Source organism: Hyla sarda, chromosome 11, assembly GCF_029499605.1.
Source record: "Hyla sarda isolate aHylSar1 chromosome 11, aHylSar1.hap1, whole genome shotgun sequence".
In the NCBI taxonomy this organism is placed as follows: domain Eukaryota; kingdom Metazoa; phylum Chordata; class Amphibia; order Anura; family Hylidae; genus Hyla; species Hyla sarda.
This window is the reverse complement of record NC_079199.1, coordinates 4,235,883-4,252,185: the sequence shown is the minus strand read 5'-3', so window position 1 is coordinate 4,252,185 and position 16,303 is coordinate 4,235,883. Positions and strand designations below refer to the sequence as shown.

At 49.4% G+C, this 16,303-nt stretch overlaps 1 protein-coding gene across 7 annotated transcripts in view; it reads left to right on the top strand.

Annotated features, from left to right (window-relative positions):
* The window catches only part of FOXN3 (forkhead box N3), a 177,361-nt gene extending 163,722 nt beyond the window's left edge, over nt 1-13,639 (top strand). For 3 of the 7 annotated variants that reach the window (XM_056546144.1, XM_056546142.1, XM_056546143.1), the window contains exons 5-6: nt 8,285-8,393; nt 11,390-13,495. In XM_056546144.1, the coding sequence (XP_056402119.1) occupies nt 8,285-8,393; nt 11,390-11,930 (650 nt within the window). In that variant the 3' untranslated portion in view covers nt 11,931-13,495. Of the gene's footprint in view, nt 1-1,281; nt 1,288-8,284; nt 8,394-11,389 lie in introns of all 7 variants that reach the window. The other 4 variants (XM_056546141.1, XM_056546140.1, XM_056546139.1 and 1 more) reach the window with 2 other exon arrangements.
* The last annotated feature ends 2,664 nt before the right edge of the window (nt 13,640-16,303 follow it).

Here is a 16,303-nt window from a genome sequence, read left to right as displayed (position 1 = left end):
TGTCACCGCTGATCTCTAGTGATGGATAGACTGTATTCTCAGTGATGTCACCGCTGATCTCTAGTGATTGATAGGATGTATTCTCAGTGAGGTCACCGCTGATCTCTAGTGATGGATAGGCTGTATTCTCAGTGATGTCACCGCTGATCTCTAGTGATGGATAGGCTGTATTCTCAGTGATGTCACCGCTGATCTCTAGTGATGGATAGACTGTATACTCAGTGATGTCACCGCTGATCTCTAGTGATGGATAGGCTGTATTCTCAGTGATGTCACCGCTGATCTCTAGTGATGGATAGGCTGTATTCTCAGTGATGTCACCGCTGATCTCTAGTGATGGATAGGCTGTATTCTCAGTGATGTCACCGCTGATCTCTAGTGATGGATAGGCTGTATTCTCAGTGATGTCACCGCTGATCTCTAGTGATGGATAGGCTGTATTCTCAGTGATGTCACTGCTGATCTCTAGTGATGGATAGGACTGTATTCTCAGTGATGTCACCGCTGATCTCTAGTGATGGATAGGCTGTATTCTCAGTGATGTCACCGCTGATCTCTAGTGATGGATAGGATGTATTCTCAGTGATGTCACCGCTGATCTCTAGTGATGGATAGGCTGTATTCTCAGTGATGTCACTGCTGATCTCTAGTGTATGGATAGTCTGTATTCTCAAGTGATGTCACCGCTGATCCCTAGTGATGGATAGGCTGTATTCTCAGTGATGTCACCGCTTATCTCTAGTGATGGATAGGCTGTATTCTGAGTGATGTCACCGCTGATCTATAGTGAATGGATAGGCTGTATTCTCAGTGATGTCACCCGCTGATCTCTAGTGATGGATAGGCTGTATTCTCAGTGATGTCACCGCTGATCTCTAGTGATGGATAGGCTGTATTCTCATTGATATATGTGCATACAGATACAGTCATGGACGTAAATGTTGGCACCCCTGAAATGTTTCTATATAATGAAGTATTCCTCACAGGAAAGGATTGCAGTAACACAGGTTTTTGCTATACACATGTTTATTCCCTTTGTGTGTATTGGAACTAAACCAAAAAAGGAGGAAAAAAAGCAAATTGGACATAATGTCACCAAACTCAAAAATGGTCTGGACAAAATTATTGTCACCCTTAACTTAATATTTGGTTGCTCACCCTTTTGAAAAAATAACTGAAATCAGTGTCTTCCTTTAACCATCAATAAGATTCTTACACCTCTCAGCCGGAATGTTGGACCACTCTTCCTATAACCATCAATAAGCTTCTTACACCTCTCAGCCGGATGTTGGACCACTCTTCCTATAACCATCAATAAGCTTCTTACACCTCTCAGCCGGAATGTTGGACCACTTTTCCTATAACCATCAATAAGCTTCTTACACCTCTCAGCCGGAATGTTGGACCACTCTTCCTATAAGCATCAATAAGCTTCTTACACCTCTCAGCCGGAATGTTGGACCACTCTTTCTATAAGCATCAACAAGCTTCTTACACCTCTCAGCCGGAATGTTGGACCACTCTTCCTATAACCATCAATAATCTACTTACACCTCTCAGACGGAATGTTGGACCACTCTTCCTATAAGCATCAATAATGCTTCTTACACCTCTCAGCCGGAATGTTGGACCACTCTTCCTATAACCATCAATAAGCTTCTTACACCTCTCAGCCGGAATGTTGGACCACTCTTCCTATAACCATCAATAAGCTTCTTACACCTCTCAGGCCGGAATGTTGGACCACTCTTCCTATAACCATCAATAAGCTTCTTACACCTCTCAGCCGGAATGTTGGACCACTCTTCCTATAACCATCAATAAGCTTCTTACACCTCTCAGCCGGAATGTTGGACCACTCTTCCTTTACAATCTGCTCCCCGGTCTCTTATTGGGCGGCGCCTTTTCCCAACAGTAATTATAAGATCTCTCCACAGGTGATCAATGGGATTTAGATCTGGACTCATTGCTGACACTTCAGAACTCTCCAGCGCTTTGTTGTCGTCCATTTCTGGGGGCTTTATGACGTATGTTTGGGGTCATTGTCCTGCTGTAAGACCCAAGATCTCGGACACAAACCCAGCTTTCTGACACTGGGCTGTACAGTGCGACCCAAAATCCATTGGTAATCCTCAGATTTCATGATGTCTTGTACACATTCAAGGCCCCCAGTGCCAGAGGCAGCAAAACAACCCAAAACATCACTGACCTCCCCCATATGTCACTGTAGGTACTGTGTTCTTTTCTTTGTAGACCTCATTCCGTTTTCGGTAAACAGTAGAATGATTTGCTTTACCAAAAAGATCTATCCTGGTCTCATCTGTTCACAAGACATTTTCCCAGAAGGATTTTGGTTACTCAAGTTCATTTTGGCAAAATGTAGTCTTGCTTTTTATGTCTCTGTGTCAGCAGTGGGGTCCTCCTGGGTCTCCTCCATAGTGGGGTCCTCCTGGGTCTCCTCCATAGTGGGGTTCTCCTTGGTCTCCTCCATAGTGGGGTCCTCCTGGGTCTCCTCCATAGTGGGGTCCTCCTGGGTCTCCTCCATAGTGGGGTTCTCCTTGGTCTCCTCCATAGTGGGGTCCTCCTGGGTCTCCTCCATAGTGGGGTCCTCCTGGGTCTCCTCCATAGTGGGGTCCTCCTGGGTCTCCTCCATAGTGTGGTCCTCCTAGGTCTCCTCCATAGTGGGGTCCTCCAGGGTCTCCTCCATAGTGGGGTCCTCCAGGGTCTCCTCCATAGTGGGGTCCTCCAGGGTCTCCTCCATAGTGGGGTCCTCCTGGGTCTCCTCCATAGTGGGGTCCTCCTGGGTCTCCTCCATAGTGGGGTCCTCCTGGGTCTCCTCTATAGTGGGGTCCTCCTGGGTCTCCTCCATAGTGGGGTCCTCCTGGGTCTCCTCCATAGTGGGGTCCTCCTGGGTCTCCTCCATAGTGGGGTCCTCCTGGGTCTCCTCCATAGTGGGGTCCTCCTGGGTCTCCTCCATAGTGGGGTCCTCCTGGGTCTCCTCCATAGTGGGGTCCTCCTGGGTCTCCTCCATAGTGGGGTCCTCCTTTGTCTCCTCCATAGTGGGGTCCTCCTGGGTCTCCTCCATAGTGGGGTCCTCCTGGGTCTCCTCCATAGCGTTTCATTTCATTTAAATGTGGACGGATAGTTCGCGCTGACACTGATGCTCCCTGAGCCTGCAGGACAGCTTGAATATCTTTGGAACTTGTTTGGGGCTGCTTATCCACCATCCGGACTATCCTGCGGTGACACCTTTCATAAATTTTTCTCTTCCGTCCACGCCCAGGGAGATTATCTACAGGGCCATGGGGTGTAAACTTCTTGATAATGTTGCGCACTGTGGACAAAGGCAAATCTAGATCTCTGAAGATTTACTTGTAACCTGGAGATTGTTGATATTTTTCCACAATTTTGGTTCCCAAGTCCTCAGACAGTTCTCTTCTCCTCTTTCTGTTGTCCATGCTTAGTGTGACACACACGGACACAGTGCAAAGACTAAGTGAACTTCTCTCCTTTTTAGTCTGCTTTCATGTGTGATTTTTATATTGCCCACACCTGTTACTTGCCCCAGGTGAGTATAAAGGAACATCACATGCTTGAAACAATCTCATGTTTCCACAATTATGAAAGGGGCCAATAATTGTGTCCAGACCATTTTTGGAGTTTGGTGACATTTTGTCCAATTAGCTTTTTTTCCTCCTTTTTTGGTTTAGTTCCAATACACACAAAGGGAATAAACGTGTGTATAGCAAAACCTGTGTTACTGCAATATATATATATATATATATATATATATATATATATATATATATATACAGAGGAGAGGAGATCTATATATATATATATATATATATACACAGAGGAGAGGAGATCTATATATATATATATACAGAGGAGAGGAGATCTATATATATACAGAGGAGAGGAGATCTATATATATATATACAGAGGAGAGAAGATCTATATATATATATACAGAGGAGAGGAGATCTATATATATATATATACAGAGGAGAGGAGATCTATATATATATATATACAGAGGAGAGAAGATCTATATATATATATATATACATACACAAAGGGAATAAACATGTGTATAGCAAAACCTGTGTTACTGCAATATATATATACAGAGGAGAGGAGATCTATATATATATATATACAGAGGAGAGGAGATCTATATATATATATATATATATACAGAGGAGAGGAGATCTATATATATATATACAGAGGAGAGGAGATCTATATATATATATACACACAAAGGGAATAAACATGTGTATAGCAAAACCTGTGTCACTGCAATCCTTCCCTGTGAGAAATACTTCATTTTCTAGAAAACTTCAGGGGCGCCAACATTTACGGCCATGACTGTAGTTATAGCGCCCCCTGCAGGATTTGGTGCAGCTTTCTGCAGGGTATTGATCGCTCTGACAGGTTGCAGTGTTCCTATTATGGGGTAAATGTAGCAGAGATGACGGGTGATGTGTAAATCGCGGCTCCTTCTCCCATTCAGGATAATTAGACATTGATCTTTCTATAAATATCCCGTACAGTCAGCTGACCGCGGCACTTACACATGACCGCCAAACACACGCCACCGACTGGAAACAAACCCTCAGCTGTGAGTAGGATTGTTGGGATGGGCGGTCAGTGTCTAGAGCAGGGCTCTCCAGCTGTTGCAAAACTACAACTCCCATTATGCAATTGGCAGTGCATGATGGGAGTTGTAGTTTAGCAACAGCTGGAAAGCCAGAGGGGGCGGAATGTACATGTGCTTTTATGCAAGGTATGATGGGAGTTGTTGTTTTGTTGCACTTTGGGGAGCACTGCTATAGGTGCACAAGAATGTTTCCAGTCACTGACAGAAAGCAGAGGTCCGAAAATGGCAAACGGAAGTTTATAGAATGTTTTATTTACAGTGATGAAACAAACATGGTGTCCGATGTAAATCTCATTTTAGCGTCTGGGATTGTGGATTTTTCACACTGGGTGCTGGGTGCAGTGGTCCTCACGATATCCCAGCAGCCCCTGTGCCCACCCCGATCCCGTTCTCACCGGGTGTCGCTCTTTCTACTTTGTGTGTTTTTTTTTTCTTTTCTCTCAATAATTTTGATATGATATTTGATATGAATTAGTTGCAGTCGGTGAGACCCCCCCCCCCCCCTCCACCAGCCGGTAAATCCGATAATAACTTGGCTCCACCCACTTTAAACGTTGTAAGAAATTTTAATCCGCTGCCAGTAATTTATTCACCAACAGATGTCGCTCCAGTGAAATGTGTCAAAAATGTATTTAATATTATGATCAGCCGCTCGTGTGGAGCCTAAACAGCGGAAAGGGTAGAGACTGGGGGCCCGAGAACAGGAGGGTAAAGACTGGGGGCCCGAGAACAGGAGGGTAAAGACTGGGGGCCCGAGAACAGGAGAGTAAAGACTGGGGGCCCGAGAACAGGAGTGTAAAGACTGGGGCCCAGAGAACAGGAGGGTAAAGACTGGGGCCCCCGAGAACAGGAGAGTAAAGACTGGGGGCCCAAGAACAGGAGTGTAAAGACTGGGGCCCAGAGAACAGGAGGGTAAAGACTGGGGCCCCCGAGAACAGGAGGGTAAAGACTGGGGCCCCCGAGAACAGGAGGTAAAGAATGAGGGAGATGGAAAGTGTCCTGATCAGTACCTGTACATTATCTGCTCTTACCTGTTTTTTTTCGAATCTGCTGCTTCTTTTAGGCTTAAAGGGCCATTTCCCCCTCCAGTACCCCCTCCAGTACCCCCTCCAGTTCCCCCTCCAGTACCCCCTCCAGTTCCCCCTCCAGTACCCCCTCCAGTACCCCCTCCATTACCCCCTCCAGTTCCTCCTCCATTACCCCCTCCAGTTCCCCCTCCAGTACCCCCCCTCCAGTTCCCCCTCCAGTACCCCCCTCCAGTTCCCCCTCCATTACCCCCTCCAGTTCCCCCTCCATTACCCCCTCCAGTACCCCCTCCAGTTCCCCCTCCAGTTCCCCCTCCATTACCCCCTCCAGTTCCCCCTCCATTACCCCTCCAGTTCCCCCTCCATTACCCCCTCCATTACCCCCTCCAGTTCCCCCTCCAGTTCCCCCTCCAGTTCCCCCTCCATTACCCCCTCCATTACCCCCTCCAGTTCCCCCTCCAGTTCCCCCTCCAGTTCCCCCTCCATATCCCCTCCAGTTCCCCCTCCATTACCCCCTCCAGTTCCCCCTCCAGTTCCCCCTCCAGTTCCCCCTCCATTACCCCCTCCAGTTCCCCCTCCAGTTCCCCCTCCAGTTCCCCCTCCATATCCCCTCCAGTTCCCCCTCCATTACCCCCTCCAGTTCCCCCTCCATTACCCCCTCCAGTTCCCCCTCCATTACCCCCTCCAGTTCCCCCTCCATTACCCCCTCCAGTTCCCCCTCCAGTTCCCCCTCCATTACCCCCTCCATTACCCCCTCCATTACCCCCTCCAGTTCCCCCTCCAGTTCCCCCTCCATATCCCCTCCAGTTCCCCCTCCATTACCCCCTCCAGTTCCCCCTCCATTACCCCCTCCAGTTCCCCCTCCATATCCCCTCCAGTTCTCCCTCCATTACCCCCTCCAGTTCCCCCTCCAGTTCCCCCTCCATATCCCCTCCAGTTCTCCCTCCATTACCCCCTCCAGTTCCCCCTCCATATCCCCTCCAGTTCCCCCTCCATATCCCCTCCAGTTCCCCCTCCAGTTCCCCCTCCATATCCCCTCCAGTTCTCCCTCCATTACCCCCTCCAGTTCCCCCTCCATATCCCCTCCAGTTCGCCCTCCATATCCCCTCCAGTTCCCCCTCCATTACCCCCTCCAGTTCCCCCTCCATTACCCCCTCCATTACCCCCTCCAGTTCCCCCTCCATTACCCCCTCCAGTTCCCCCTCCATTACCCCCTCCAGTTCCCCCTCCATATCCCCTCCAGTTCCCCCTCCAGTTCCCCCTCCAGTTCCCCCTCCAGTTCCCCCTCCATTACCCCCTCCAGTTCCCCCTCCAGTTCCCCCTCCAGTTCCCCCTCCATTACCCCCTCCAGTTCCCCCTCCATATCCCCTCCAGTTCCCCCTCCAGTTCCCCCTCCAGTTCCCCCTCCAGTTCCCCCTCCATATCCCCTCCAGTTCTCCCTCCATTACCCCCTCCAGTTCCCCCTCCATATCCCCTCCAGTTCCCCCTCCAGTTCCCCCTCCAGTTCCCCCTCCAGTTCCCCCTCCATTACCCCCTCCAGTTCCCCCTCCAGTTCCCCCTCCAGTTCCCCCTCCATTACCCCCTCCATTACCCCCTCCAGTTCCCCCTCCATATCCCCTCCAGTTCCCCCTCCAGTTCCCCCTCCAGTTCCCCCTCCATATCCCCTCCAGTTCTCCCTCCATTACCCCCTCCAGTTCCCCCTCCATATCCCCTCCAGTTCTCCCTCCATTACCCCCTCCAGTTCCCCCTCCAGTGTGGTCAGTGATCCAGGAAGTAATCATAAGGGGCAGATACTGTCCTGTACTTCCTGTCACTCATTCTAATGAAGGACTTTACTATTAGCCTCTTCTCATTCAGTAGTGGCTGATAACAGGGAGCAATCGACTGCACAGTCAGTGGAGACAAATTTAAAGGGGATCAGTCAGCTTTGTGTCATCCTGAGAGCTCAAGTGTCAAGGAGGCGGAGCTGAGCCACAGCATGCATGCCTCCTCCCTCCCCCACCCTTCCCTGCTTTGACTGATTGAAATACAGGGCAACCAAAACAGGGAGGGGTGGGGGAGGAAGGAGGCATTCATGCTGCAGAATGACACAGAGCAGCCCCAGTGCCCTCTCATTGAACCGATTCATATTGGGGAATGATAGGGGTTACCTTACCATAAAAGAGAATCGGTCGATGTGCTGGGATTGTGCCTGATAACAGGACGGGTGTGGTATATCCCAGCAGGGAAGGGTTAATGAGGACCTTCCAGGTATAATGTGGGAACGTTGTAACCTCAGTGATACATTGTAACGCCTCTGTACAGGTGTCTTATCAGATTTAGGCCTGTAGGTGGCGCTACAATGGGTCTCAGTGTGGCCCAGGTCATTAATTTGTACTAGTGGTCTCCAAACTGTGGACCCCCAGATGTTTCAAAACTACATCTCCTAGCATGCCCGGACAGCCAACGGCTGTCCGGGCATGCTGGGAGTTGTAGTTTTGAAACATTTGGAGGTCCACAGTTTGAAGCCTGCTGATTTTTACTGTTATGGTGATGTTCATCCAGAGCCTCCTGGTTCTTCCTCTCTGACTCCACTCTTCTTCTGCCTCCACAGTGCCCCCTGGAGTCATACAGAACGGAGCCCGCGTCCTCAGCCGAGGGATCTTCCAGGGCGTCAGACCTTTACCAATCAACCCTATCGGAAGCATGGCGGCCGCTGTAAGGTAAGTGCCCCGGGGGGAGACAGCGCCATTCTGATGCCCAGGTCTGGTAACACAGGAGTCTCCCCGGAATACAGAATTTACGGACGTTTGCTGGACGCCCTTTTTTTCCGTATCTGGCGACGTTATAAATATTCCGTTCCTACAGATAATCGTTGTTGCCTCCGTCAGCCGGAAATTTCTCAAGTTTCGTATTTTTTTCCGCAGAGAGAGGAAGGAATAGATCCAGCGCTAATTTTCTGTCGATCAACGTGGAAAAAATGTCCTTCCATAACTGTAGAGCTGTGAAATGAGGACGAGCTTAAAGGGCCGGCGCCTAAATCGAATTAAACGTTTTGCAAAAAAAAAACAAAAAAAAGCCTTGACTTAAAGGGGTACTCCGGTGGAAAAATGTATTAACTGATGCCAGAAAGTTAAACAGATTTGTAAATTACTTCTATTAAAAAATCTTTACCCTTCCAGTACTTTTTAGCAGCTGTATGCTACAGAAGAAATTCTTTTCTTTTTGAATTTCTTTTGTGTCTTGTCCACAGTGCTCTCTGCTGACACCTCTGTCCATGTCAGGAACTGTCCAGAGTAGCATAGGTTTGCTATGAGGATTTTCTCCTGCTCTGGACAGTTCCTGATACTGGCATCAGGTGTCAGCAGAGAGCACTGTGGACAAGACAAAAAATAAATTCAAAAAGAAAAGAATTTGTAGCATACAGCTGCTAATAAGTACTGGAAGGATTAAGATTTTTTTAATAGAAGTCATTTACAAATCTGTTTAACTTTCTGGCACCAGTTGATTTAAAAGAAAGTGTTTTCCACCGGAGTACCCCTGTAATCCTTCACACAGCTGGAGGTTTGCTACAATGTGTCAGTGAAGATAATTCTCTGTAGAGTAAACACAAATCTGGTATCTACACTGATACATTGTAACAAACCTTCAGCTGTAAGATATAGGCGAGCTTGGAGAAGTCCAGTGGAAGAAAACGTCAGAAATCGATGCGTGCGGGTGTGATGGCGTCCTGTCACTGAAGGGGTTAATAGAATTTTTTGGGGGGACATTTTTTTTGTTTTTGTCTTTTAATAAATCCGATCTGAAAGCTTAGAATTTGCCCGATGGCTACAAAATAAATAGCAGCGCATGGAATATTTATAAGGCCGGCGGCCGCGTTTATTGCGATATCATTCTGTCTAATGGACTCCGGAGGATCAAATAAATTCTCAGCGCAGGAAACTCATTTGTAGGAAGATGCGGAATAACGTAAGACGGGGGAGGGCGCAGTCGCTGCCACACATCGGAAATACAAATGTGGTAGCGGGGTGTGAGGAGGGCAGATGTTGTTACTCTAGGGGCAGATGGCCTTAACTCCTTGTATTCGTGACGCCAGGGCGTGGTTTAGCCTATAACCACCTGAAGGTATACCGCTGGATCCTGGGCTAGGCACAAGGGGCAATAAAGACTTCGACACCAAGTTACGGACAACAGTAGCTTTACTGAGGGTAGACAGATGGGAAAGTCTATGCAGTACAGCCAGGGCCCACGGAGGTGACCAGTGACACAGAGGCCTTGCTGGGACTTGTAGTAGGACTGGGTATTTCAGTGCAGCCACGTTGACTAGACAGACGACTTGACTGTGACTGACAATTATTGCAGGTTTAGCTTATTAGTACTTGACTGTGGCTGCAAACTGGGCTTGAGGCCTCCACCCAGGGCTTATATGGGGAGACGAGCGGGGAGCCCATAGGTCACCCCTAGGATCACCTGATCACTGGTACCTCCTGGGTAACAATCACATGACATATCACATGGTACATTTTATTAAAGGTATAACACATCTTATAATACTAAACATATGTACAAATGGGGAAACAACTACAGGGGGCCCTGGGGACCCTACCGGACAGGAAAGTATGGGGCAAAACCATCCCGTACTGGGCCACCACACAAAAACTGAAATTTATACTATAAAATTTTGTACCGTATTGTGCAAACAGCTCCTGTGCATTTCTATGTGTTTCCATGGTTACAGACTTCAAACTCTCAAATTCTGTGCATAGTCTCATGATGTAGCCCTAAATCCACACACTGTATACTACAGGAACCCAGTAATATAATGACATGTGATCATAGCCCCGCCCCCAGTATGACATCACTGATATAATATAATAGTAATATAATGACATGTGATCACAGCCCCGCCTCCTGTATGACATCACTGATATAATATAATGACATGTGATCACAGCCCTGCCCCCTGTATGACATCACTGATATAATATAATGACATGTGATCATAGTCCCGCCTCCTGTATGACATCACTGATATAATAGTAATATAATGACATGTGATCACAGCCCCGCCCCCTGTATGACATCACTGATATAATGACATGTGATCACAGCCCCGCCCCCTGTATGACATCACTGATATAATGACATGTGATCACAGCCCCGCCCCCTGTATGACATCACTGATATAATGACATGTGGTCACAGCCCCGCCCCCTGTATGACATCACTGATATAATGACTTGTGATCACAGCCCCGCCCTCTGTATGACATCACTGATATAATGACGTAATCACAGCCCCGCCCCCTGTATGACATCACTGATATAATGACATGTGATCACAGCCCCGCCCCATGTATGACATCACTGATATAATATAATGACATGTGATCACAGCCCCGCCCCCTGTATGACATCACTGATATAATGACATGTGATCACAGCCCCGCCCTCTGTATGACATCACTGATATAATGACGTGATCACAGCCCCGCCCCCTGTATGACATCACTGATATAATAGTAATGCAATGACATGTGATCACAGCCCTGCCCCATGTATGACATCACTGATATATAAAAGTAATATAATGACATGTGATCACAGCCCCGCCCCCTGTATGACATCACTGATTTAATGACGTGATCACAGCCCCGCCCCCTGTATGACATCACTGCTCTGTTCTCCTCTGTTGACCTTTGTCGCTTTGTTCTCTCCAGGAATGGGATTGGTCGGATGAGGACAGAGAGCGAGCCTTCGTGTGACTCTCCCGTAGTCAGCAGCGACCCCAAAGAGGACCACAACTACAGCAGCGCCAAATCTGCCATCAAGAGAAGCTCCTCCCCTGCCAGTGACTCCGTCTCGTCCTCCTCCGCCGACGACCATTACGAGTTCACCGCCAAAGTCTGCCGGGACGGCTGCGACATCAGCTTCCAGAGCCACGAGAGCTTCAGCGAGACGGAGGAGGACGACAAGAAACCCATCAAAAAGGAGCCGAAGGATTTCCTGGCGGACAGCGGCTACTCCTCCCAACACAAGAAGAAGCAGCACCTGCTGAAAGTGCGGCGGATCCCCAGCGATGCCCTGCCGCTGAAAAAGAGACGCACGGAAAAACCGCCAGAGAGCGACGACGAGGAGATGAAGGAGGCGGCCGGGTCGCTCCTGCACTTGGCGGGGATCCGGTCTTGTTTGAATAACATCACCAATCGGACGGCGAAAGGTCAGAAAGAGCAGAAAGACAAAGAGACGACGAAAAACTAGAGACGATTTACTATGAACGTTTCCTCCGCACGTCAGGTGAATTTTAACTATTTTGTGGCAATATCAACCATTTTTCTTTTTCCCTTTTTTTGTTTTATTTTTGGGGGTGGGGGGGCCCTTCTAGTGTTTTATTTTGTAAAGGATATTGAAGCCATAGAACTCACAATGCTTTTAATTTACCGGGAAAAAAAAGAGAGAATTTTTTTTGTTTTGTTCAGAAGCCAAAATTTTTACGGTCACAGTCGCCAACCAAAGCGGCGGTCACTATAACGCAACCCTATGATGGAAACTGGTGCTCCCACCCGATGGGGTTCAGGACGGGGGGCGCTGTTCTCCGGATTCCTTTCTCTTCCTCTGGCGGTGCAGATTCGGTAACGACTTTGTCGCTGCTCGCGGGACGCCAAGACTATCGTGCCATAGGTCCGACCCACACAGAATCCTACAGTGTTGCCAATCGGTATTGTACACGGTGACTACAATGTATCTTCTCTGAATTAACCCGTTGACTCCTGGGTAAAGGAAAGTAAAATCCACAAACAGACGACTGCCAGAGTGAGGCGGAAGCCGCCAAGGCCGATGACCCGTCAACCACGAAAATAAAGCCGGAACCGCTACGGAACCTGCCGCTAGTATTCAGCTGCCACGAAGTGCGTAGAATCAGGCGACCGCCGCAGTCCTCACACAGGTGCATGGATCACATGACAAGATACAAGTTCTGGGGCTTTATTTACTTTTATATTATTTTGTTTTTTCCAGAGACGAGCGCCGTTCTTGTAAGGTAAATCTGTATTTAGCATGACGCATGGATTATTTTCATATAAATAGAGAAAATAGAGAAAAAAGGCAACGCCTCTAATGTTAGGCCCAAGGCCTGGACTTTGGCCGCCCCTCCCCCCGATCATTTTTTTTTTATCCGAATTTTGGAAGCAGGTTTCTAAGGTCTAACCTTCTTCTTCAGGGACAAACACTTTGACTGTTGGGGAACTTCTTCTCTCTGCAATATAATAAGAATTACAGCTCATCCTCCACCGGGCTCGGATCTGCCTTGTCTTTACATTCAGCCCAACATACAACCCGACTGTGCTTCTCTGTGATATAGAAAACGTTTCTGTCCTTTCTGTCTATTCGGATAACACGAGGCAATAATATGTTGGTAAACTGGGCAGTGAGGGCGGCGCTGGGGGCTTTACTGGTTCAGAGAGTTCTGCTCCGGGGGTCGTCCTGCGTCCTCGTGCGTCATCTGCTTAACTGTAATGCGTTTACGTCTCATCTGCAAAATGCGCCTGTCCCCCCGGTTTATGTCACTAGCGTCAAACCCCCCCCCCTCCCCCTCATATAATGGAAAACATGTTCAGGTATTGGGGACAATCCATCAGCTGCCGGTGACGTAAATCCTGTCCAGCCAATAGAAATATTTACAGGGGAAGCTCTAGTTACCCCCCACCTTTCCTCATATACCCCTATCTCACACTGCCGCTCCCCCGCCTCATATACCCCATACACCTGACTACCACCCCCTCATACACCCCATACTGACCACTGCCGCTCCCCCGCCTCATATACCCAAAAACCTGACTACCACCCCCCTCATACACCCCATACTGACCACTGCCGCTCCCCCGCCTCATATACCCAAAAACCTGACTACCACCCCCTCATACACCCCATACTGACCACTGCCGCTCCCCCGCCTCATATACCCAAAAACCTGACTACCACCCCCCTCATACACCCCATACTGACCACTGCCGCTCCCCCGCCTCATACACCCCATACATCACACTGTGGCCCCAACTCATATACCCCATACACCTGACTACCACCCTCTCCCCCTCCCATTACCACCTGCCTCATACGCCCCATACATCTTACTGCCATCTCCTTCATACACCCCACTACCACCCGCCTCATATACCCTATATAACCAACTACCACCCGCCTCGTATCCCCTATATACCCCACTGCCACCCTCCTCGTATACCCTATATACCCCACTACCACCCGCCTCATATACCCTATATAACCAACTACCACCCGCCTCATATACCCTATATACCCCACTACCACCCGCCTCATATACCCTATATACCCCACTACCACCCGCCTCATATACCCTATATACCTCACTGCCATTCGCCTCATATACCCCATACACCCCACCTCTGTACCCCATACACTTCACTGCCCCCACCTCATATACCCCATACACCTCACTGCCCCCCACTTCATATACCCCATACAACCACTGCCCCCCACCTCATATACCCCATACACCTCACTGCCCCCCACTTCATATACCCCATACAACCACTGCCCCCCACCTCATATACCCCATACACCTCACTGCCCCCTCCTAATATATCCCACTGCTCCCCACCTCATATACCCCATACACCTCACTGCCCCCACCTCATATACCCCATACAACCACTGCCCCCACCTCATATACCCCACTGCCCCCCACCTCATATACCCCATACACCTCACTGCCCCCCGCCTCATATATCCCACTGCTCCCCACCTCATATACCCCATACACCTCACTGTCCCCACCTCATATACCCCATACAACCACTGCCCCCACCTCATATACCCCACTGCCCCCCACCTCATATACCCCATACACCTCACTGCCCCCCGCCTCATATACCCCACTGCCCCCCACTTCATATACCCCATACAACCACTGCCCCCCACCTCATATACCCCATACACCTCACTGCCCCCCGCCTCATATATCCCACTGCTCCCCACCTCATATACCCCATACACCTCACTGCCCCCCACCTCATATATCCCACTGCTCCCCACCTCATATACCCCATACACCTCACTGCCCCCACCTCATATACCCCATACAACCACTGCCCCCACCTCATATACCCCACTGCCCCCCACCTCATATACCCCATACACCTCACTGCCCCCCGCCTCATATACCCCACTGCCCCCCATCTCATATACCCCATACAACCACTGCCCCCCACCTCATATACCCCATACACCCCACTGCCCCCCGCCTCATATATCCCACTGCCCCCGCCTCATATACCCCACTGCCCCCCACCTCATATACCCCATACACCTCACTGCCCCCCGCCTCATATATCCCACTGCCCCCCGCCTCATATACCCCATACACCCCACTGCCCCCACCTCATATACCCCATACAACCACTGCCCCCCACCTCATATACCCCACTGCCCCCCACCTCATATACCCCACTGCCCCCCACCTCATATACCCCATACACCCCACTGCCCCCACCTCATATACCCCGTTGCCCCCCACCTCATATACCCCATACACCCCACCTCATATACCCCATACAACCACTGCCCCCCACCTCATATACCTCATATACCCCACTGCCCCCCACCTCATATACCCCATACACCCCACTGCCCCCACCTCATATACCCCATACACCCCACTGCCCCCCACCTCATATACCCCATACACCCCACTGCCCCCCACCTCATATACCCCATACACCCCACTGCCCCCACCTCATATACCCCGTTGCCCCTCTGCTGTCATTACTGAGCCGGCCGCGCTTATGTCCGGGGGTATAAAGGATGAATAATTGTATCGGTTCGGGTTTATTTCCCGCCATATGGTGCTGCTACATCCACTGCAGAGGTGCGGCATGGTTGGGGTGTAGTCCGAGCCCCCGAAGGGCAGATATAGGGCCCCCCTCTCGCTATCAGCTGTGTTGGCTGACATTGGCGCGGTTCTGTGAGCCTCCTACTACCTCTGGGGGGGATGGGGTGAATCCTAATAGAATCTGCTCTCAGACGAGGAGAGCGAAGCGCGGTCCGTGCCGGTGACTCTCTGTCACCTGGTTTTCTGGCGCGGTCGTTTACTTGGATCATGTTAATGTTTTTGTTTACGTTTCCGTATAAACACAATATTCACTGCCAGCCCCGGCGCCCGATACGTCTACGTGCCAACCGCCGCGCCCGGGCTCCGAACCCCCTCAGCCCCCCCGTCTGCTGCTCCGATTTAGTTCCTTTTTGTATTTTTTCGGATCTCTCTGACAGTAAAGCGATAATCATCATGTAGATTTTGCGCCCCCGGCCGCGCCCGCCGCTGCCTCCAGTGGTTCTGATAACAATGTTTGTGAGATATATCGTGTGTATGTCTGTATGGAGCATTTTAAACTTGTAGATTTTTTTTTATTTTAATTTTATGGATTCTGTAACATTTCTAAGAAAAAAAATATTTTATTTTGTTAAGTGATAAAGCAATCAAAAAAAAAAAAAAAGAAAAAAAAGTTTGGATCTGGTTAACCCCTTCACTGCCAGAGACCCCTGCGTTGCATGCCGAGTCACCCCTGCAGAGAAATACCTGTTTGGGTTTAAAAAAAAAA